The sequence below is a fragment of the Vipera berus genome, assembly GCF_964194415.1.
Source record: "Vipera berus genome assembly, chromosome: 1".
NCBI lineage: Eukaryota > Metazoa > Chordata > Lepidosauria > Squamata > Viperidae > Vipera > Vipera berus.
Window position 1 is genome coordinate 101,037,642 of NC_138202.1, and position 23,519 is coordinate 101,061,160.

Below are 23,519 nucleotides of genomic sequence, written 5' to 3' on the forward strand. Positions count from 1 at the left end.
AGATTTAGTATATTAAATTTGTTCTTTGTCTTTATACTTATACCATATGGGGCAAAAAAAGAAGAAGACATTGCTCACACCTATAGATGTTGCTTGCTGCAACTTACTGTAGATCATGCTAGCTGAGGATGCTTGGAAGTGCCATAAAGTAACATCTCAAAGATTGAAGATTCTCCTGACTTGGCCTGCAAAGCAGAGACATTTATGAATATTATAGTGTTAATAGAAGTGAAGTACTCCATTATAGACACTTTCATATCTAATTTCATATTTGAGGAAAGGGCAATAGCCACTTATACTAGTTTGGCTAGTTTTAAGGAATAACTTATTTGGATGATAAAGAGTAATTAGCCATGCATAACATCTAATTTATGAGTATTTCAACAGGAAAAAGACAAAGAATTTTTTATGATGACGGAGGGCTACATGGCAGCTGTAAAGTGGTGACATTTTGTGCAGGAGCTGGCAAAAACCATGCCACCCTAAGAAGTGTGCTGACTGCACTTTCAACTCCTACTCAATAAAGCAGAATAGGAATTTCATCTCAGCCATAAGCGAAGGGAAGAGAGAATTGGGAGGGGGAACCTTGCCTCTGGTGCTAGCTACTACAAGAAGATCCATGGGGCTTCTGCTGCCAGTTCTCCAATCCCATGGAGTCCTTCTCCCCCCTCCCCTACTGCAGATGTCTTCTGCCAATCACGGTTAATAAGAGAAGTGGAGGACAGGCAGCAAAGTGAGTCTTCTTTGCACTAGTTCTCCTGGCATTAAAAAGAGCCACATGCCCCATTTAGGTTTAGGTTTATTAAATTTATATGCCGCCCTTCTCCCTGAGGACTCAGGACGGCTCACAACAATAAAAAGTTAAAAGGTATAAATACAAAAATTAAAAGAGGATTAAACAATATAAGAAATAAGAACAATTTAAACCAATAAAAAACCAAATTTAAAAACCATGATCAGTCCAGGCCCGTTTGTTGGAATAATCAGGTCTTTAGGTCACGGCGGAAGGACTGAAGGTCAGGGGCCATCCGCAGCTTCGGGGGCAGTTCGTTCCAGAGGGTCGGTGTGCCCACAGAGAAGGCTCTCCCCCTGGGGGTCGCCAGCCGGCATTGCCTGGCCGACGGCACCCTGAGGAGGCCGACTCTGTGGGAGCGAACCGGGCGATGGGAGGTTGACATTGGCAGCAGGTGGTCTCGCAAGTACCCCGGGCCTAAGCCATGTAGGGCTTTAAAGGTGATTATCAGCACCTTGAATCGCACCCGGAGGGCAACCGGAAGCCAATGCAGCTCACGCAGGAGTGGTGTAACATGGGAGTATCGAGATACTCCCATAAGCACCCGCGTGGCCGCATTTTGCACCAGTTGAAGCCTCCGGGCGCACTTCAAGGGCAGCCCCATGTAGAGAGCATTGCAGTAATCCAGGCGAGAGGTGACAAGGGCATGGGTGACCGTGCATAGGGCATCACTGGTAGGGAGAGGGTGAAAACAGCTCTTCAGGCAGCATCCCAGTAATAAACCTGTAGAAAGCTTTACCGTGAGGGGACTGGCTACAGAAACCCATGGTAAAGCCATTCCCCAGTGAATTTGGTTCCTGTAGTTCTCCCACAGGTTAGGCACTGGAGTGGGGGAAGAAAGGAAAGGAAGGCACCTGTGCTGTGGGGAGGAAAGATTAAAGTTACTGCAGGGCCCCTGGCTGAAAAGCCACTTTTGTCCTTCTTCCTTTGCTCTCTGAGAGAAACCAGAATTAAGTTGACCTTCTTTTTCCGCCACTCTTGATTTGAAAAGAGAAGAAGGAAAGTCTGAAAATTTCTACTGATAAAACTGGATGGCCCTGAAAAAACAAGAGGCAGGGCCTGGGGCAAGGCGTAGAGCCCCAGGTGGCCAATACCAGTAATGCCACCACTTCAATTTACCTTGGTAGGATGCACTTGAGTCAGACCAGATAGCATGGCTTGCCCTGGGAAAAGCTACAAAATGGCCTCTTAAAAGTCAAGCGCAGACTGCCTTCTGGGTGGGTCAGAGGTGAGTTGAACACAATGTCATCCATACATGTCCTTTAAATCTCTTTGCTGAGGGCTTACCATCTCTCTGTTCACAATTGGAAGATAGCATTCCAGCCATGGCATATTTATCTTTGTAAAAGCTGCTTCTGCTCCCTTGGCTAAGTTTGGAAGGAGCTCCATAGAACCCACTTCAAATCAAAGTTGATTTTCATTGCAATGGGAAAAGGATCTCAAAGCCAAACCCTACGTAAGGTTTGCAACAGTGCAATGTCTCAGCTGGCAGCTGTGATAATAGAGAGGTCAGTTTTCCCCTTACGTGTTATACATGCAAAATACACAAAGGGAACAAATGCCAACAAATTTCCTACAAGCATCCAGAGACATATTAAATCAGGTCAGTACTAGGTTGTTATATATTATCATGCTGTCAGTCAGTCCAAGCTCCTACATATTCTGGGATGCATTCAGTATGCTAACTTTTTTGTGTAGTACGTGATAATTAGTTCTTTGGTATAAACAGTTCACTCTTGCAGTTCTGCCAAAGTTGCTTCTAAGAGCTTGATATTAAACCAATTTTTCATTTTTCATGATTTCATTGAAAATAGTTGTTAGTCAACTAACAAGCAAAAGCCAAGTATTTCTAAGAGAATGCTGTCAAGGAAACAATGTTACTGACAGTCTAATTTTATTTCATGTTAATTACCAATCCAGCTAAAGCAGATTCATTGGGGGTGGATAACTACCCTTTCTAGTCATTATAATACTCATAACAGAACTAGTAATTTGACTGGGTTCATGCATTATGCTAAGTGACAAATCACATTATGATTTGCAGGGCTCATCTGTCCAAGTCCTCTTCATGGATCCTGGGTGCTCTGCTTGTGGATTTGTGACATTTTGTAGACTCAAGTTTCTATTTCAACCCTTCTGTCTATAATTGTTATAATATTAATCTATAGGAGCCAACGTTGTCAGTAGCAGCTGCAGAAAAGAAAGAGCTGACAACAAAGCCATTTCATCCACAGATGGATTTCCACCAATTCTGTACAACCACAGTGCTATATTTGAAACCATGGAAGAGTCTCGTCAAAGGCATCTTTCGATGAAGAAAGTCTTGTGCCATGGAATTACTAGCTCATCATGGGGAGGTTAATTATGTATAGAATTGCTACCCCCCCCCTTTTTTTTCAGGAGTTCAAGATGTCACTAAACAATAGCACTGTTCACAAGATTCTCTTAGCTATTTCGTAAGTTCTTGTTGCCATACTACTGAACTCCTGAACAGCACCAGGGTAAAGTAATTTTGAAGAAACTGTTTTTTTTAAGTTGGAGACTAGTCATGCCACAAAAAAAGAATAAAAGGGAATCAGATCCATTATGCTCCTAGCCAAAAGGCTTTGTACTAAACATTAGATGCTGATGAGTATAATGGATTTAGTCATTTCCCTTTACCCAGAATGTACTGTTTGTTCTAACTACAAAGAAGCAAAATAAAATTACTTTTCCCTACTCTAGTCCAAAAGTGCCGGAATTTTAGGCGAACAAAACACAGTGCAGAATCAAGTGTTCATAAGAATGCAATAATCATTCTCACAATTTATTAGGTAAAAAGAATCACATAGTGCAAAAGTAAAAAAATACATTCATGATTCAAACTGCAGCAAATGTTAATCAAGTTCAAGCTATAACAGTTAAAAAGTAAAGCAGAGCAGAATATTCAACAAAAGGATAAATATCTTAGGTATGAAAAGATGACACTTTAGACACTGAAATTGATTTTAATTGTCATCATTAGGAGGTAAATGAAAAACCAGATGTACACTTTCCCCTGGCTGAACATTTACTAGGTGTGCTTCTTTGATTGTGTCATCATATGAAGATGTGTTGATTATGTATGAGCCAGGTGACACTTCAATGAGGATTTCCTGCAATGAACAACAACCAAGATAACCCTTCAATTTTAAAACACAAGAACAAACTTCTGTATCAGGAGGATATTATTCCTAACAAAGAAATGAATTAAGTTTAGTAGCATTGCGTGAAAAAGAATTTATTGATCAATGTATCTGAGCTGAAATATATTTTGTAACAGTTCATCAGAGATTAAGGCAGTAATTTTCCTAGCACTGTTGAGCTTTCAGTCCCAAAGCTAGTATGTTATATCCCAATCCGCTGTGTCACTGGGGTACCCATAAAGATTACATGTTTTTTTCAATAAATCTTTCAATCTGTATGTTTTATAGCATGATATTCAATACCTTGCAAGTAGACCTTTGTTCAAGCAACACAAGATTTGCTCCGTCTCTGCTCTTGATTTTGAAAATTTGTCTCAATGTGTGTGTTTTGTCTGTGTGCAAATGAAAACTAATGTACCTGCAACTTTATCAACAAATATAAACTGGTAATGAACTATTCAGAAAGTGCAAAATTCACTAGCCTTAACAATCTAGCTCTCAGTGATTCTAGTCACTGGGATGAGTGGGTGCTTCATCACTGGAGGTTTTCAAAAAAAGATTGGACAATCGCTTGTCTGGAATGCTATAAGGACTCCTGCCTTGGGCAGAGGGTTGACCTCCAGGCTTCCTTCTATAGTCCTATAATTCTATGACTCTAGTCCACATGCCTAAGTGCAAGGAACATTAGGAAATATGATTCAGCAATATCCAGATGGCCACAGATTCCCCAGCCCTATCACATAATCTAATGCAACTTGATACTTGCTTCTGATACAGATGGCTGAGCTGGAACTAAAGCAGTTGGTTCGGTTTTGTGACATTCAGGCTTTTCCACTACTGGAATATTTTGCTTTTCCACTACTGGAATATTTTGCTTTTCCACTGTTGGAGCATTTTTCTTTTCCTAGAGAGAACACATTATAGGTTTTCAAGTCTGGAAGTGACTACGTTCAGGCTATATAATCAGCCATCATCTTGCCCAAATCATAAACAACACTTTGCAGGAGTAAATGCCAGAAGGTATCAAGGACAGCCATCAAGAACTTTACAAAAACAATGCACACAACAATATCTCCCCGACCTCCTTCATAATTTCTAGAAAGAAAAAATGTGGCATCATATGATGGAAGGCCCAATGGCTCATTCACCCAATTCTAGTTTTTAAAATCCTGGCTAAAGAGAATGCATGGAAGGTTTCATTGCCCTTGAAAACAAAATTGTGCCTTTAAGGAAAGCAACATTCAGGACACTTACCTCATCTTCAAATGCTCTTAGCAAGTTTTTAGATGCTTCCCTGCTGTGATAGCGAAAAATATGTTCAATTTCATTCTCCTCAAACTGAAATGGTGGTACTGAACAGTAGTAATTCTGGAGGAAAGTTGTTGATGAAAAAGGGATTACTAAACCCACTTTGTGTACATGAAACAATTTAAAGTACAAAGCAACCCTCCTCATTCACCCCTCCCTTTAAATCCATGTTGTTATTTTAATGCTCAAAGCCAGACTTGTCCTATTGGGACCTGATGAGCAACAGTCTCCTTGCAAAATGCTCTGCTTCCACATTCTGCCTTCAGAAGAGCAGATGAAAAAGAATCTTGTTTATTTATTTACCAAATTTATATGCTGCCCATCTTGCCAAAGTGACTCTAAGCTGAAAGCTACATTCATCCTGTAACAAGATGCTTGCATTCTACTCTTTGGAACTGGATTGTTCTTCCTGAAATGGGAACAATGATCCACTGTCTCTGGACTGCATATATATTAATACTGAATACACATATATGTAGTTCAAAATGCTGGAATAATGGAACTGGTAGGAAATGCAACTAAAACCAGCTACTGTACATTGATGGCCTTAAAAATAAAGAGCCTGAAACTGTATGTATTTGCTCAACTTTTCTGAAGGCGAAGTGAATAGGATAACCAAAATTAAAGACGAGTTCTTGGCTCTTGTGTTTAACATGAAATAATATATGATGTAAAATAAAATATATTTATATCCTGCACTTTCTTCCAAGCAATGGATTTTCTAGTACAACTAGTAGAAGTGTACACAAATGAAACAAAAGTTTGGCATCAAGAAAAAAGGGATTGTGTTATTCCACAAGTGATAGTTTTAACATAATATTCTGATTAAGTAATTGTACATGTTACTGGGTTGCTCATACTAGATTCTCAAAGGGATCAGTCAAGTCATCAGTCTTTTCAGCATATAGTAATTCAGAGATCTGCTCTGAAGGGTTGAAGAATGTTTGGGACAAGATGGAAAATGCTGCAGAAGCTAGAGGTGAAATAAGTAAAAACAACTTTTGCCTTCCCTATTTCAAGGGCCTCTCCTGGGTCTCAGCCTTTCACCGAGAAAAGGCCCAGCCTAAATGTAGCCCACAGAAAGATCATAGAAGAACCCCTTTATGTCAGAATTGCATTTTGCCTCTTTATAGAACTGATTACCTCACACACTGCAGAGATACAAGCCAAGTGTTCAGCAACTGCAGCAAAAGCAGCTTCAAGAGAAACAGCAGCCTCTCCCTGTTGTCAAAAACAAAATGTTACTATGAAAAGTACATGCAGAGGCACATGATGAAAAGAAAAAGTAACATGTGATGATATAGAAACAGCCTTCCAAAATATGAGACCAATTACATATGGCTTTATACCTGGCCCATCATTAATATATAGGTTTACATACAGATAATTGATATGCTAAGCATATGTCTGTTTTATTCAAGTTTTCTGCCTCCTCTAAACCCCGTCCTTAGCTACATGGCCAGAATGATGTGATTATTTACTGAGAAGAGGGACTGCATGGAAAGTAGCAGATAGCACAAAATTCAGAGAGTCCATGAGAATGTCTCCTGTATGGACGAATCTCTGAGATATTTAGAATAGCAACAACACTTAGAAAGAAAATAGCCCAAATCCTTTTGCAATGAATCTAACGGTAGTCTTGAATGGTATTCCTACTGATAATCTTTAATTTAATGAGTACATCTGGGAGTCAGGAACAGTCTGTAGTGTGATGCATCAGGCATCTATCAGTTCCACATATGGCTGAAATCAATTCTTATGGTGTCCCCCAAACCTAGTTAAAAAATGAAAAGGTATCCTATGCACCCATAGTATACCCCTAACTCTTGAGGCAAATGTAAAAATTCACACAAAATATTTTAAATCAGAAACAGTATTCATTTCTATCATTGAAATGTTTTAGCTGCTTCTCGTGACACTTTTTAAACCAAAACAAACTACTAACATTGCTCACTCTGAGACATACCATTTTCTTTCTTTATATAAGAAAAGATCCAATTTGGTCTGGTGGTTAAGGCACCAGACTAGAAACCAGGAGACTGTGAGTTCTAGTCCTGCTTTAGGCATTCAAACCAGCTGGGTGATTTTGAGTTAGTTACTTTCTCCAAGCCCAACTCAACCTCACAGAACTGCTGCTGTGGAGAAAATAGGAGGAGGATGGACTATTAGATGTGCTTGCTGCTTTGAGTTGTTTATAAAAATAATAAAGGTGGGCTGTCAAACAAGCAAACATAAACCTTGCCTGCAGGGCAAAGAACTGGAATCCTGGCACAAGGCTTATTGGTTAAAACTAACCAACTCTTACCCGAAAGGTCCTGCTTTGATGATGAGAAGGCAGGTACCAGTACAATTTCCGTTTTTTTGCTCGCTCCAGAACTTGCTGAGAAAGTGTTGCTGTACGCTGCATGCGATGGTTCACATTTAGTGCCTGGAATGCCATTCCTTGAATTTAAGCCTTAAAAAGCCAGCAAAGTTGCTCAGTCAGTCAAGAACAGCAGTGCTGGAGAAAAGACGAGGAGACAAGGGAGAACTGCATTGCCTAGCTAGCCAACTCTTTGACTCCGTCTCTCCCTCCACCAGTTTTCCAGTACAAATGTTATTTAACCTCACTTGCAAGGATAGATTTCCCACTCTTTCATTTCCCATCTTCAAACTCTCTGCTCAAGCCAGCCTTCTCTCAATACAAGTACTTCCCTTTACAAAAGATCACAAAGCTATCAAGGCAAGGAGAAAAGCTCACTTTTCTTATACTTCAGACACACAAAATTCACTATGATTCTAAAAATGTTGGTGCAAAAATGACCTGGTTTGGCACTTGCCGAGGCCTGCTGGTTTACACAACTTTTCTTCACCATTCCTGTTTGCTCACCTTTTCCCCCCTGCATAGGAAGGGAGAACCACACCAGCAAGAAAGAAAAGTTGAATCTGCCACTTGGCCTCTCCCCACTGCTAAGCAAATCAGCCAAAGGGACAAGGAGGAAGAGAGCTATTAATCATAGCCAGTTTAAGGCTACTTTGTACTTTTGCTACTTGATATAAACCAGCTGTGATTCAAAGACACAGCCCCATGGGAGTCCATTTTCAATTAACCACAGTTTAATACTATTTATGACCTCTAAACTGAGCCCTAGTTAATTAGGTGTAATTAATACTCTATCCAGACAGGATCAGAACACCAAGCTGCTGTTTCTATTGTCTTTGTCCTTTTTTGATGATGAAAATATAATACAGTTTGCATTTTATCACTGCATCATGTATGATACATTACTGCCAGCCAACAGTGGTTGGTAAATTGTGATTTATACTTTAGTACTGCATAAGTCAACCATGATTTATTCAGTAAGCCACAGCTGAAATAACCTATGGCTTAGTTGGTACATCTGAATCAGGCCTAAAAAGGGACAGAGTTAACTGTTAATCAAATTTGAAATACACTCTAGTTTAAACATTTGCTTTAGGTTTTGACCCGAAGTACATTTTGCTTGGAAGCATCCCCATTAAAATCAGAAGAATACTTTTTTCAGATATGTAACATGTTACACTTTTTTCCACATTATATCTTCTGGAGGAGAATCTTTTGCTACCAGTTTTGACCTTTGGAATACTATTATGTGTTACCAACGCATTACACTGCTAGAATTGAAAGAGTTACAGAGCATCTCTGTTATGAGTACAGCTGAATTTCTCAAAAGAAACACTGAAACTGTCTCCTTATTTCAGACATCCAAGACTTGCACCTGTTATTTTGAAAAGTGACTAAGTCCTACAAATATAGGACAGGGTAGGAGCTCATAAGGGACGCGGTGGCTCAGTGGGTTAGGACGCTGAGCTTGTCGATCAGAAGGTCGGCAGTTTGGCGGGTCGAATCCCGAGTGCCGTGTAACAGAGTGAGTGCCTGTTACTCGTCCCAGCTTCTGCCAACCTAGCAGTTCGAAAGCACGTAAAAATGCAAGTAGAAAAATAGGGACCACTACGGGGAAGATAACAGCGTTCCGTGCGCCTTTGGCGTCTAGTCATGCCGGCCACATGGCCACGGAGACATCCTCGGACAAGCGCTGGCTCTTCGGCTTTGAAACAGAGATGAGCACCGGCCCCTAGAGTTGGAAACGACTAGCACGCATGTGTGGGAGAACCTTTACCTTTACCTTTAGGCAGTGCTTTTTTTGTAAAAGAAAAAGGTGCCGGAACTCACACGTCATACAACCTGCCTTGCCTACCCTACAAGGTTCCATCCAAAAAAGGTGCCGGAACTCCGTTCTGAGCGTTCTATGACAAAAAAGCCCTGCCTTTAGGAGCTCATATGTTTAGACAGTTACATGCAGATGTTATAATGCAACTTTTGGAACTTTACAAGAATGCCGATTAACTAGAAAAAGAATGCAGCTAGTTCTTACCATTATAAAAAACTGACAATATGTAAACCTATCCTAAGAGTCAACCTCTCTGGGAAACCCAGCATACAACATGTTACAATGTAAGATACGGAAAGACAATTATGGGTAAGAATCAAATTAATTGGCAAACTTCTCCTAAAGGAGGAACTGCTTTCTTCATTGTAGAGGGTCCAGATAAGCAATTTCCCACCCCCAAAGTAATTACTGTTGGTTAATTGTAATCTACTCAAAGGACACTAAGGTGGATTAGACCTTATTAAACGACCTTCGCTCAAAAGGCACACATTCGCCATCTGCTGGCAGCCTGAAGAACCTACCGCCTATAGGCTCCACTGAGTCAGCACCGCTAGGCAGGAGCTGTGAAGTGCAGCAAAAGCAAAGGAACGGAAACGAGGGACAGAACGCTTTATCTCCTCCACAAAGCCACTTTTCACAGGAAATGCTTGCTTGGCCATTCAAATGACCGCTATGGAATAAGAACTATATGACGTCACCAGGGAAACGGCTAATTTTTCTCAAAAATTCTAAGGAAACCCATTGCTTCTCATAGCCTGGCCCAGGGAGGGAGGGAGGGAGGGAGGGGCGGTCACTTCGCGGAACAGCCATTCGTTGCGTCCCGGCCCGCTTTCTTCCTTTCGGAAGCCGGGCTGCTCTAAACCAGGGGTCTTCAAACTTGGCCCTTTTATGACTTGTGGACTTCAACTCCCAGAATTCCTCAGCCAGCTTTGCTGGCTGAGGAATTCTGGGAGTTGAAGTCCACAAGTCATAAAAGGGCCAAGTTTGAAGACCCCTGCTCTAAACTGTGTCGGGGAGCAATTCTCCTTTCTTTGAATTCAGGGGATTGGCCCGCGTGATTGACGTGGCAAGAGAAGGCGAGGATCATCCAGTGCTACTGTTTTATGTCAGAGGGGCTTCGGGCTGGAATGCAGAGACGGGACTTACCTATTGTGTATGGTAGAAGATACTTAGGAAGCCACGTGTCTAGGGCTGATTTCTTGAATTGGTTTGGCCAGGCCGAGCGAAGTAATGGCCCAGCCGGACAACGCGGATGCACTTTGCAATTCTCTGGTTAGAGACTAATACGATATCCTCGCATTTACAGTGCACCTTCTGCTATTCTGTGCATATTTAGGCGGAAGTCATGCATCCTTGCTCGTTCACTTCGTAGTGAGCACGTGTTCCTGCGGCTTCGTTGCCATCCTCCAAAAGGCAGGGAGGGAGCGGAGAAACGTTCCTCCAGGAACAAACAGAAAAGCCTTAGGGTTTCATTCGAGGAAGCCCGAAGAAAAGTAGGACAATAATTAGAAGCCTTTCCTATCGGTTCCTGAGATAACGTTAGTGTCAAAAATTAGCTACTGCAGATCTGGATGTGCTTTCGAAAGAGCAAATGCCCCGGAGGGAATTCGTTTTAAAATTGGACCGTGAATCTCAACACTAAGCACATCTAAGCAAGTATATTGTAAAATGGGTGCTTAACAGAATTGCTGTCTGCCCACTTTAATTATTAAATGGTTTAATATGTGAGGGAGCCGGGCTGCAAAATCCGCTCGACCAGTAGGTGGCAGAAAGATACAAAAAAATCTTTTCCTGCCACCTGGTCGTCTGGAGTTTTTTTTTTTTTGAACGGGGTTACCGTACTGTAAAGTGGCTCTAAAAATGTCATCGGCAAATGGTGACATTTAGCACAGTATAGTAATTTGCTGGTAGATTTAGCAATGTGGGAGCTCAGTTATTGTAATTTCTGTTAAATCACCCTTTCTACTAAGGCTGTCTGCACAAACAAGTCATCATCTACAAACTGCAATTCTTCGGTTCACACAATTTGTCCTGCCAGAAACAAAATGCGTTTGAGCTTAGCCTGATGAAGTTATATTATTTGCATTAACCTCTCCAGTTTTTTTTTTAAAGTTGGCTTTGGGATGAGAGCTAATTTAAAATCCATTTCCCCGTGGACTCTGGCTCAGTTCACATATCATCGTTCTTGGCTTTTAGCCTAGTGTGTCGTAGCCAGTTGTTATTTATTTAGTAAAATAAGAGGCATGAGAAAGCCAGTGTGGTGTAAGAGTTAAGATGTTGGACTGGCACTGGGGACTTTTGATTCACCCATAGTTACATAGAAGTTCACTGTGTGACTTTGGGCAAGTCACTCCTTGTCTCTGCCCAGTCTATCTCACAGGGTGGTGTTGGAGGAAAAATGAAATAGGTAGGGTTAATGTATTTCCCTGGAACAAAAAGGTGGGATACAAATCTAACAAACCAAAGCTTAGGTCAGGCATGTTCAACCTTGGCAACTTTAAGACCTGTGAACTTCAACTCCCAAAATTCCTCAGCCAACCATGCTGGCTGAGGAATTCTGGGAGTTGAAGTTCACAATGTTGCCAAAGTTGGAAACTCTTGATTTAGGATGATGTTTCAAGCAAATATGTTATTCTCCCTTTTACTATCTGTTCAGCTTTTGTGTTGAGGTTTTCTTGGCCAAAAGCCAAAAGATTACGTATTTGCATCTGGGTAGAGAGGAAAGAAATAGTTGAAAATAATTAAGCAACATTTCTGGCAAAAAGAAAATTGGCCAGGATCACTTTTGAATATGACATTGTCATCTCTATTCTGAAAAGGTGGTGGTAGCCCTCCGCTTACGCTCTTTTCCTTACTGATTCTGGATCTTTTAGAATTTTTTTAATTTATTTGCATCCCACCTTTATTATTTTTATAAATAACTCAAGACAGTGAACATATTTCCTTTCTGTAGATGAGCCAGGTGTCAAGTGTAGACTTCCCTTTGGGTTTTAGGACCTAAGAATTGAGCTATACTTGAAGCTGAAAGGCTATGCTAACATAAAGCATTTAAGGGAATGGAAGATCCGTTTGTTAACTGTTCCGGTGTTTATACTATAAGGATTTTAAATATTTGTTTAGATACAACCAGGGTCAAACCCAGTTAATCTCTTTGCTTAATCCCAAATTGACACCACCACCCCTCACCTGAGACAAAGTCCCCCTATATGCCCAGCTAAACCAAAGGAAAAAAGCCTCCTCACCAACTCACAGCATAGCTTGAGGGCAGCCCTAACAAGGGAGCTGCAACTTAGAGAAACCCCAACATTCCATCTTCTTTCCAGTTGATGACCTCAACATTCCATCTCCTTAACAACTATAGTTTTGCTGTCCTCCTGAAAGGCCCATTATGCCTAACTGTAGAACTTACTTCAGGTACACTATCAATGACCTGCTCACTTCCCCAAACTGGCCAGCAAATCAGATCCCTAGGATTTCCCACCTTGTAGCTCTTCTATAATAATCTTTGCTTTCCCTTTATTTTTTCTGTCTTGTAAAATAGGCACCAAAGGATCCTTGCAATAAACATGGTTCTTTTCTGTGTTGTGCTCCTTCTTCAAACTCGATCCGTGGCAAAACTGAGCTCCAGAAAGAGGACAGTAACTGAGTTTACTCTTGGTTCATCGCCACTTTGTTTTAATTTTCTGCATATTGCCAATAAACACCTCAACCTTTGCCTTACTAACAATTTTTTCACTAATTGTTTGAAGTCATAATGTGGTTTATTTGGTTTAGCATAATGCATATAATCAACCAATTGTGGTTTGTAAAGCATGTTTACAAGATAGTACAATGTGTGAATGTAGTTTTAACATAGAAGCATTTCAAAACAATGTTGGTTCATTAGAAAAATTACTGTGTGTAAATATATTGAGAGTAGAGTAGCAAACTATAAGGCAAGGAAACTTTAATCATTTAGAAAGTTGTTTAAACTTGAATCACATCTGTAACTTCTATCCCTGCTCTCAAGGGGTATTAATGCATGTCAGAATTTTTTAAAAAATGTTAATGCACCGGACTTCCGGTGGCGACGCGACGTCGAAAGACAGCCGTTTTCGGGCTGCCCGCTCCGCAGCTGTGTTTTTCCATCGTAAACAGCGCCGATCAGCTGTTTAGATGGATTTGAAGCCCCCTCCTCGGGAGAAGAGGAGGGGGTGAGGCCCCAGGTAGGGGTTGAGCTCTCCGGGGCCGCCTGAGCTGAGAGCTTGGGCGGCTGAAGGATGAGCCCCCCCGAAGCCTGGGTTGCTCCGAGCTGCGCAGCGCCTCTGCTCTGGGATTCTTGGAGCAGAGCCAGGCGTTAGCAACCACCCCTGCCAAAAGGAAATACTTTTGATTATCAAAATGCAGGCAGAGCGGTACAGGAGGTCAAGGTGAAGTGGACTCTTTATTTTTACTCTCTAGCTCAATGGATTTTATAGCTTTAAAGTGAAAGTGCGTAATAAGTGAAAGTGGGGGAAGATGGCGGCTAAAACTTCTAAAGCTCTTCGGAATGCGGGGTCTTCCCTGGTGCAAGAGACCTCACTGCAAGCTTTGCTTCCTCCTGCATCTCCCTCGGTATTGACGCTTAAGGATTTACAAGACGCTCTTGGAAAGCATGCACAACTGATGTCTGATATGATGGATGAAAAGTTGAAAAAGCTGGAGGAGAAAATGGAGGAGAAAATGGAGAATTTGGAGAGGAAGATGGAAGAGAAGCTGAGAGCAATGAGGGTGGACATCTTGTCTAAGGTTGAATCCGTAGCTGAATGTGTGCTACAGCTGGATATAAAAGTGGAGGATCTCAGTCAAAAGAACTCTATATTAGAAGCAAAGGTATTAGAAAATGAAAATATAAGGGATAAAATGGACGAAGAATTGAGCCTTGTTCAGTATAATCAGATGCAGTATGCTATTAGAATTAGGGGTTTAAAGGAGAATGGTAAAGAAGATTTAAAGCAGCTGATTTCTGAGGCTCTGGAAGGGGTATTGGGCCAGCCAGCATCTGAAATTGAGGGAAATATGGACAAAGTTTTTCGTGTAAATTCATGGATTGCAAGACAGAGGAAGTTACCCAGAGATGTGGTGGTCTATTTTACAAAGAGAGTAATTAGAGATGAAGTCATTCAAGCTGCTTATGATACTAATTTGGTAGTGGCTGAGCAAGAAGTTTTGGTTTTAAAAGAGATCCCTCCGAAGATCCTAAGGAGAAGGAAAGATTTTGCATTTCTAGTACAGGAACTTAAGAAACGTGATATTAAGTTCAGATGGGAGATTCCAGTTGGGTTGGTGGCGACGCACGAAGGTAAAAGACATCGTTTGGTTACTGTGGCTCAGGCACGTGATTTTTATAGTAATGTGTTAAAAGCAACCCCCCTATCATTTTTGGAAGCTGCAAAAGGATACGGTGTGGGAAAGCTTCAAGATGTTGCAGATAGACAGACAGAGGACAATGGTGTTGGAGGGGATCAAGTCACAGTCTCATCGGTTGCTGCAGGAGGCCAGAAGATGACGCGTGCCGCCCTAAGAAGAGCGAGACGAGAGCAAGAGCAAGACCAGCAGAAATTTATGGAATCTTCAAAGTGTGCTTACAGTGAAGATGTAGGAGGAGAGCGGTCTAAAGAAGTTTTGGGGGTCATGACAGAGGTGCTCCAAAAGTTTTGGGGCGTTAAGATTGCTGATTAAATTTTTAGATTAGAATGTCAATGGAGTAAAATTATTATAGAGGAGAAAGAAAGTTTTTTTTCCTCTTTTTTAATATTTTACACAATTTAAGATTGATGTTATTTGCTTGCTAGAAAAGTATATTAGGGTTATGGACTTAAAGTATGTGTTGAACTAAGAATGGGTATGTAAGCTCCTAATTAACAACAAGTTGTCTTAGAGATTGCCTAAATCTTTTTTTTATATACTCTTTTTATTTGAACTTTTATTTGAACTTAAGGATGATTTGGAACTGTGAGACATTTGGCGTGATACATGCAAGAACTATTTTTGATTATAGTTTAGTTTGGTCGGAGATTATTAAGATTAACAGAGATAAGCGCTTTTGGTGCGTAACTGAGAATCTGTTTGGAAATTAGAGAAAGGTGGGAGAATGCAAATAGCAGGTGAAAGTTTTTTTTTCTTTTCCTTTTTTTTTTTGAAATTAATATGAATAAGGACTGGGATTAAGAAAATTTATTTTGAGTAAAGATCTTTTTCTGTTTTCCTCTTTTTCTTTTCTACTTTATTTGTAATATTAATATTGTTTGTACTCATTTTATATGAGCTAGAGAGAGATAGAATTTATAGTTTATTGTTGATAACATAGGGGTGTTTATGTTTGTTTTTTGATTTTATGCCCTGTATTTAGCTCTGGGAAGTCGGGGGGCGGGGGGAGGAGGGAGTGGGGGAGAGGGATAGGGGTGGGGGAGGGGGGGATTAAAGTCAAAATGTATTGTAAAACTTTTTAAATAAAAAAAAAATGTTAACGCACCATGTTTGGTAACCAGGGATGGCCTACTTATTTATTTTTAGCTCTGGATTGGAACTTCAACTTTGCTTATGCATATATTGCTATAATGGCATATTTGAATATTTTTGAACAATATTATATTTAGCTGAAGATTATTCAGGAACTATTGAACAATATTCAAAGCTATATAGGTAGTCCTTAACTTATAACCATTCATTTAGTGACCATTCAAAGGTAAAACAGCACTGAAAAAGTGAACATTTTTCACATTTAACTGTTGCAGCATCCCTGTGGTCAAATGATGAAAATTTGGGCGCTTGAAAATGGGCATGTATTTATGACGATTGCAGTGTCCCAGGGTCATGTGATCAGCTTTTGTGACCTTCTGACAGGCAAAGTCAATGGGGAAGCCAGATTCATTTAACAACTGTGTTACTAAGTTAAAAAACTGTGGGTGATTCACTTAACAACTGTAGCAAGAAAGGTCATAAAATGGGACAAAACTCAACTATTTTGCTTAGCAACAGATATTTTGGGTTCAAATTGTAGTCATAAGTTGAGGACTATCTATGCCTGGTAACTCTGTTACTATGCCCGGTAATCTATGCCTGGTAACTTTAAATAGTTTTACTTAGCAAGCTAACAGCATCTTTGGACTGTTAATAACATTTCTGCCTCACCTTGCAAAGACTTGCATCCATATGCAAGAATCCACATTATGAACATTTGTTATTCACACTTTGAGTGGCATCTTTGTCTGCCGTTGCTTGTTTAACAGCAGACATCCTTACAGCCTCTGCTCTCAAAGCTGTTATTTGAGTATACAAAGCTGTTTGTTGGATTGACATGACATTATTTTGCCACCCAAAACAATTATTCTCTTTAAAGCAGATACAGGTGATCAGACCCCTTAGCAATTAAGAAGCAGAATCAGGCTTCTACATAGAGAGTGCCACAGGAGGCACAGAAATACTGCTTCAAAGAAAATGTCTCAAGTTAAAAACACATCTAAACCTACCATATAGAGCACAGGTCTGCAACCTGCGGCTCCAGAACCGCATGCGGCTCTTTCAGCCGTCTCCTGCAGCTCCCAGTCCTCTGCCATGTGCAGTCCAAAAAAAAAAAAGTGGGACTAAAAAAGTTCAACCAATCAATTCAAATATGCAGGGTAGGTGCATATCTCACCTTGGTTCCACTCTTCAGTCAAACCCTGTTCTGCACATGCGCGCATGTACGCACATGCACACACAATTTTTGCGGCTCCCAGTTTTTCCTTTTGTGAGGGAACCAGTTCCGAGTGGCTCTTTCACTGTTTCAGGTTGCTGACCCCTGATATAGAGTATTAACTAAGTAAAAGGGGAGAGGAAGAACAACTTATCCTATCTTCAACTGGCACATCGACAGAATGAAAAGGTAAGTGAAGGCTTATCTAAACAAATCACATAATTAGTCAAATTGTCTGCTTTTGCATATGAGACCCAGGGCCTATCACCACCACAGAATTAAAATCTGTCCTCATGTCTAATTCCCCTCCTGTCTTTGTTGCCTCTTTCCCCAATCACTGCAGGTCACTTAACTTCCTTTAAAGGACACAAAGCCTAGCATATTTATATCTCTTGAGATTGGCCTTGGATTATGGGAAAATACTGCTTTAACACTGGTATAGCTAAGGATGATTTAAGGCAGTCTCACTCAGAGATGAGATAAAGACAAAATCATGTTAAAAGGGCATAATTGTGCTATCAACTGAACTGAAGAAACTTCCTGGATGAGAAGCAAAACATTTTCAAGAAAGTCCAGTTGCCTTTTGGAAAAGCACCTTCGGGACAACCATGAGCTGAATGATTTGAGAATCTCCATAATTGAGCTACGGTTAGGTGTGAGCAGATCGTGCTAAAACAAGCAAACCACACAGTGGTTTTAGCATGATACATATACTTAGCAATTATTCATTGCTTCTGTTCTAGGTGCATAGGCTCCCTACATGATGCAGAATTTTCAGTTGTTGAGTTTCTAATCACAAAGTCTAAACCTGGAAGAACAAGGTCCCATTTTAGATGATTCTCAGGACATAGAGAGTGGGGAGAGCAAATGGATGCATCAAACATCAGGATCATGTGGGGGGGAAAAAGGTAACAGGTGAAGCAAAAAAGATTTTAAGCCTGCTCAAGCCACCATAGTAATTTTATATTTTATTCAGTGGAAGAGGATTAATTTGAAGGGAATAGTTTGTTTAACTCCTCACCCTAAATTATACATCATGGTTCACAAATAGCAGCTGAATTCAGATGCTAACCAAATAAGCCATGTTATGCCTGAGTGTGCTGTGTGAACCAAATACAAAAGGAATTTAGTGACTTGCAGCTGTAATCATGCCCTTCTGTAAGTACACTTAGACATAATGTAACTTGTTTAATTGGGGCTTAGTATGTCATGTGAACTATAGTTTGTAAACTGTGCCCAGAGAATGGCTGATGAAAATTTCAGATATAAGAAACAATACAATATTTATATCTCTTCTGTGGTTTGGCTGGATAGTTTGGAATTCTGCAGAGGAATAAAGAATGAATTCAAGGTCTTCTGGTAAATGTGGTGTATTGCACAATTTAATCTTAATTCATTTTCAAAGTAGCTTCACTTGTCACAAATTTGTACAATTTGTATAAAAGTTAAAACCACAATAGTTGGTTTACAGTAGTGATAGATTGGGCAAGAAATATTGTCCAGATTACATTTTGCAGGACATAGTATTTTCTGATAAAGATTCCCAGGTAGAATTGGTCATAGATCACTCCTGCATTAACAACTGACATCTGCATGTTATATTGCCCCTCACTCTTCCTTCCCCTTCAGGCTGCTGCTCAGTTGCTCCTGTTATCTAGTAGTTCATTCTCAACTGTAGTTTTGTGCTTTCACCGCAACTCATCAGATATTGATCCATCTCAAAGCCTAAACAGGGCTCTTCAAACTTGGCCCTTTTATGACTTCTGGACTTCAACTCCCAGAATTCCTCAGCCAGGCACACTGGCTAAGGAATTCTGGTAGTTGAAGTCCGCAAGTCATAAAAGGGCCGAGTTTGAAGAGCCCTGGCCTAAAGGTAAAAGTAAAGGTTCCCCCGCACGTGCGTGCTAGTTGTTTCCAACTCTAGGGGCTGGTGCTCATCTCCGTTTCAAAGCCGAAGAGCCAGCGCTTGTCCGAGGACGTCTGTGGTCATGTGGCTGACATGACTAGACGCCAAAGGAGCATGGAACGCTGTTACCTTCCCACCGTAGTGGTCCCTATTTTTCTACTTGTGTTTTTATGTGCTTTTGAACTGCTAGGTTGGCACAAGCTGGGACGAGTAACAGGCACTCTGTTACGCGGCACTCGGGATTCGACCCGCCAAACTGCCGACCTGATCGACAAGCTCAGCATCCTAACCCACTGAGCCACCGCCTAAAGGAAGCCTTTTTGCAAGTGAACCAGATTGAAACTTCCCTTTTATATTGGAGTCAACCCTACAGTGGGTTGATGGAAACAGAAATGGGGAACATGTATTGTTATTGTTACTGGGTTTTCCCCTGGGTTAAATCTATGAAAATTGGATCACCTGGGGTCTCATAATATTTCAGCGTCCTAATATTTCAAAAGTATAGAATATGTCCCAATTTCTGTTTATACTGTATTATCATCATGTCTGAATTGCTTCATTAAACAGCAAGCAGCTGTTTGCCAGAGATTTATCCTATAATAAACAGCCATTTCCTGTCTCGCTTGAGAGAAGAGAAATATGATCAAGCATGATGGTAATTTTCTCAGTGCAAGGCCATATTGAAATGGTTGCTGAAATAGAATTTGAATTGGAGCACCTGATATTAGATACAAAACCTGTAATATTTCCTATAATGAAAATACTTGAGCACCTTACAGTACTGGAATTTTATTTCTGAAAAACCTCTGACTTCTATTTTTCCACAACCTAGTCTTGCAGCCTAGCCTTTTCATTTTTTTAAATATACTGCATTTAAGTTTTGTTTCTATATCTGATATGTTCCTTCAGGTCCACCATGTCCAGCCTGGTACTTTCCAGATATGTTCACTTGGAGATATATTTATTTTTTTTCAGTAGTATGCATATCAGTTTAAAAAACAATAAAGACAAAAACAAAGATCTGTATGATGTAAAAGGTAAAGGTTCCCCCGCACATGCGTGCTAGTCGTTTCCAACTCTAGGGGCCGGTGCTCATCTCCGTTTCAAAGCCGAAGAGTCAGCGTTTGTCTGAGGACATCTCCGTGGTCATGTGGCCGGCATGACTAGACGCCAAAGGCGCACGGAACGCTGTTACCTTCCCAGCGTAGTGGTCCCTATTTTTCTACTTGCATTTTTACTTGCTTTCGAACTGCTAGGTTGGCAGAAGCTGGGATGAGTAACAGGCGCTCACTCTGTTATGCGGCACTCGGGATTTGACCCGCCAAACTGCCGACCTTCTGATCGACAAGCTCAGCGTCCTAACCCACTGAGCCACCGTGTCCCTCTATGTATGATGTGGTCCCATCTATTTTATGGCAGCCCCTAAATCAGAGGTCCCAAACCTTTTGGGCACCAGGGACCAGTGCTGTGGAGAAAGGTTTTCCGTGTGCTGCCTGCATCCTGTGGATGGGGCTTTCCTTGTTTGTCCGGACTGGTTGCTGGCATGCTGCGGCTCGGTATTGGTCCACAGATCAGGAGTTGGAGACCCCTGCCCTAAATCATTCTTGATAATCTCGTAACAGTATATAGGTTTTGATGTTTCCTTGTAAGTTCTCTTGTAAATATGAATTTGAGCCCTACCTTTTAGCTTTGGAGCATAACAAGGTCATACAATTACCTGCTAGGATGAAAGGTAAATATGACTAAGCTGATCCTGACTCCTGCTGAATTTACATATTCAGTTTTCATTACAATATTACAAATGCCATTTGTTCTTCTTTCACTCCCCCCCACCCCCGTCTAATCTAATCTAGTTTTTAATCCTAGAATTCCCAGGTGATTCCCAGCCAAGTACTAACTGGGACCAACTCTGCTTGGCTTCTAAGGCCAGTCCAAGTCAGCTACATGCTGTCACCTGTCTAGCCAAGTCATAAATGTTGGAAATGTTTCTGAGCTCCAGCTGTTCTTGCTAAGAAATAAAAGCAAGTCTATTATGAGATAAATGATATATCATTAATCATTGTTGGCTTTTAAATATGAAAAAGATACAGTTGCTTCAGAAGCCAAGGCAGGCAGGATATTTTGAAGTGAATATAAATACTATGTGGAAAGCATCCAGTCTGTATTGGGTTGCATGAATTCAAGCAATGTGAGATGATTTTCTTCTTTTCCAACAGCATCCAAGGGCAGCCTCAGGATTTTATTTATTTATATTTCACATTTCTGAATTGCCCATCCCCTTTTAAAGATGGGGTGTATAAAATTTGATAAGCTTTATTACTCATGATCTTGGAATGACTGGCAGTGATTGGAAGAGACCTTAAACCAGTATTTCTCAACCTTAGCAACCTTTAAGTCTGGACTTCCAGCTCCTAGAATTCCTTAGACAGCCATAGGCCATTGTTGAATAGTTATTATAGGTAAGGTTTTTTCCCCCATTGGTGTCCAATGTAAACCTATATCCGTGAAATTTAATCTCTTTCATTTATTGTCTTGTCCCATTGTTGGTGGATATACTTAATTGCTATTAAACTTTGATCATGTGAAGTAAGGTTTTTAAAAAAATTAATGTGTCCGTACATTAATTTGCTTCAAGTTTTAAAAATGATTGCCAGGATAATCTGAAATTGCAATAAAATATGACTAATTTTTCACAGCTTCTTTTGCTTTTTATCTGACTTGAAGGATATTTTTATGTTAGCTACTCATCTATGAGATTCTATGGTAGAGGAATAGTTTATTACCAGAATTACCTGGGAAACTACAGTATTCTCTTCTGATGATTCTTTCCATAGGTGCTGGCTAAAGCTGCCCAATGCAGTTTTTCCTTCTTTTTTAAAAAACAAAACTAAACTTGGCATACATCTAAAATTAACTCCAACTTTGTTAATGTATAATAACAGTATAATTTATCTTTTGTCTTTAACCTACCAACGGGATTGGTGTATTTCATCAAAGAATGATTACAGTAACTGTAGATTTTCTCTAGTGAGGAATCTGCCATTTTTTGCTCGCTTATTTTTTTCTGGAAACAAAAGTAGGAAATAAAACCATCAAGCACCAGACAGAGAGAGATTAAGGTAAATATCTGCAGGTGTTTCCCACAGCTTGTGTTGCTCAGCCTTAGGAACTCTTAAGAGTGTGGACTCCAATTTCCAAAATTCTGGGAATTGAAGCCCACAATCTTAAGGAGTTGTTGAGGGTGAGAAACACTGGTCTAGAGACTAATCGTCCAAATGTATTGATGGTGGTTGAAACTGTATGTACTATAGTTACTATTGAGCTGCTGTTCCCAGGAATCCAAGCCATTATAAAGAGAAGAGTTCAGTAACTTTTGTAGTCAGATATTCCCCACCCTGATTTATGACTTGCATGACATGTGGTCAAGCTTTTATCACTTTCCATTTGTCTCCTTCCTGACATGCTTAAGAGATCTGGGAATCCATGCTAAAAATGTTTTTGAGTGGTCCTAATAAATATTGCCTTAAAATAGCTATATAAAATCAGTTAATCTCAGTATGAATGGCTATCACGCATGTGCAGAACAGGGTTTGACTGAAGAGTGGAGCCAAGGCGAGATATGCACCTACCCTGCATATTTGAATTGATTGGTTGAACTTTTTTAGTCCCACTTTTTTTTTTTTGGACTGCACATGGCAGAGGACTGGGAGCCGCAGGAGACGGCTGAAAGAGCCACATGCGGCTCCGGAGCCGTGGGTTGCAGACCTGTGGTCTAAGGTCTATCAACAGACACTTCTGTTACTGAAAGTCATGACATTTTTGTTAGGCTTCGTAACTTCGTAACACCTCTACTCCGCGAGCTGCATTGGCTCCCGGTTGCCCTCTGGGTGAGATTCAAGGTGCTGGTGATGACCTATAAAGCCCTAAATGGCTTGGGTTCGGGATATCTGAGGGAACACCTGCTGCCGGCATCAAGCTCCCTTCGTCCAGTGCGCTCCCACAGGGAGGGTCTTCTCAGGGTGCCACCGGTAAGAGATTGCCGGCGGACGACACCCAGGGATAGGGCCTTCTCAGTGGGGGCGCCTGCCCTTTGGAACCAGCTGCCAGTGGAGCTTAGGACTGCCCCCGACCTCCTTTCATTCCGCCGGGACCTGAAGACCTGGCTCTTCGAGCTCTCTGGCCCAGGCTGAGAATTTTAATTTTAATTTTAATTTTAACTGGGGTTTTATTTATTCAGGGACAGATATAATTTTTTTAAATTTGTTTTTAACTTTTGTATTTTTGTTTTTAATCACCCTGTAAACCGCCCTGAGTCCTTCGGGAAAGGGCGGTATATAAATGTAATAAAATAAATAAATAAATAAATAAAGCCAAGGTGTCTGTAATATAGCTGGCATCTAGCCTTGGTGGAGCAGTGGGCTAATGCCTCCTTAAGTAACCCCAGCTGCCTGCAATTAGTGCA

At 40.8% G+C, this 23,519-nt stretch overlaps 1 protein-coding gene across 1 annotated transcript; it reads right to left on the reverse strand.

The window, feature by feature from the left end:
* Window positions 1-3,780: 3,780 nt before the first annotated feature.
* Window positions 3,781-10,645, reverse strand: AKIP1 (A-kinase interacting protein 1; the record flags this gene model as incomplete). The annotated part of the gene is made up of 6 exons (XM_081329940.1): window positions 10,602-10,645; window positions 7,571-7,720; window positions 6,409-6,486; window positions 5,212-5,325; window positions 4,724-4,861; window positions 3,781-3,927 (listed from the first exon to the last, which is right to left on the reverse strand). The coding sequence occupies exons 2-6, from the start codon at window positions 7,703-7,705 to the stop codon at window positions 3,781-3,783; spliced, it is 612 nt and encodes a 203-aa protein (XP_081186066.1). The 5' UTR covers window positions 7,706-7,720; window positions 10,602-10,645.
* Between the last annotated feature and the right edge of the window lie 12,874 nt (window positions 10,646-23,519).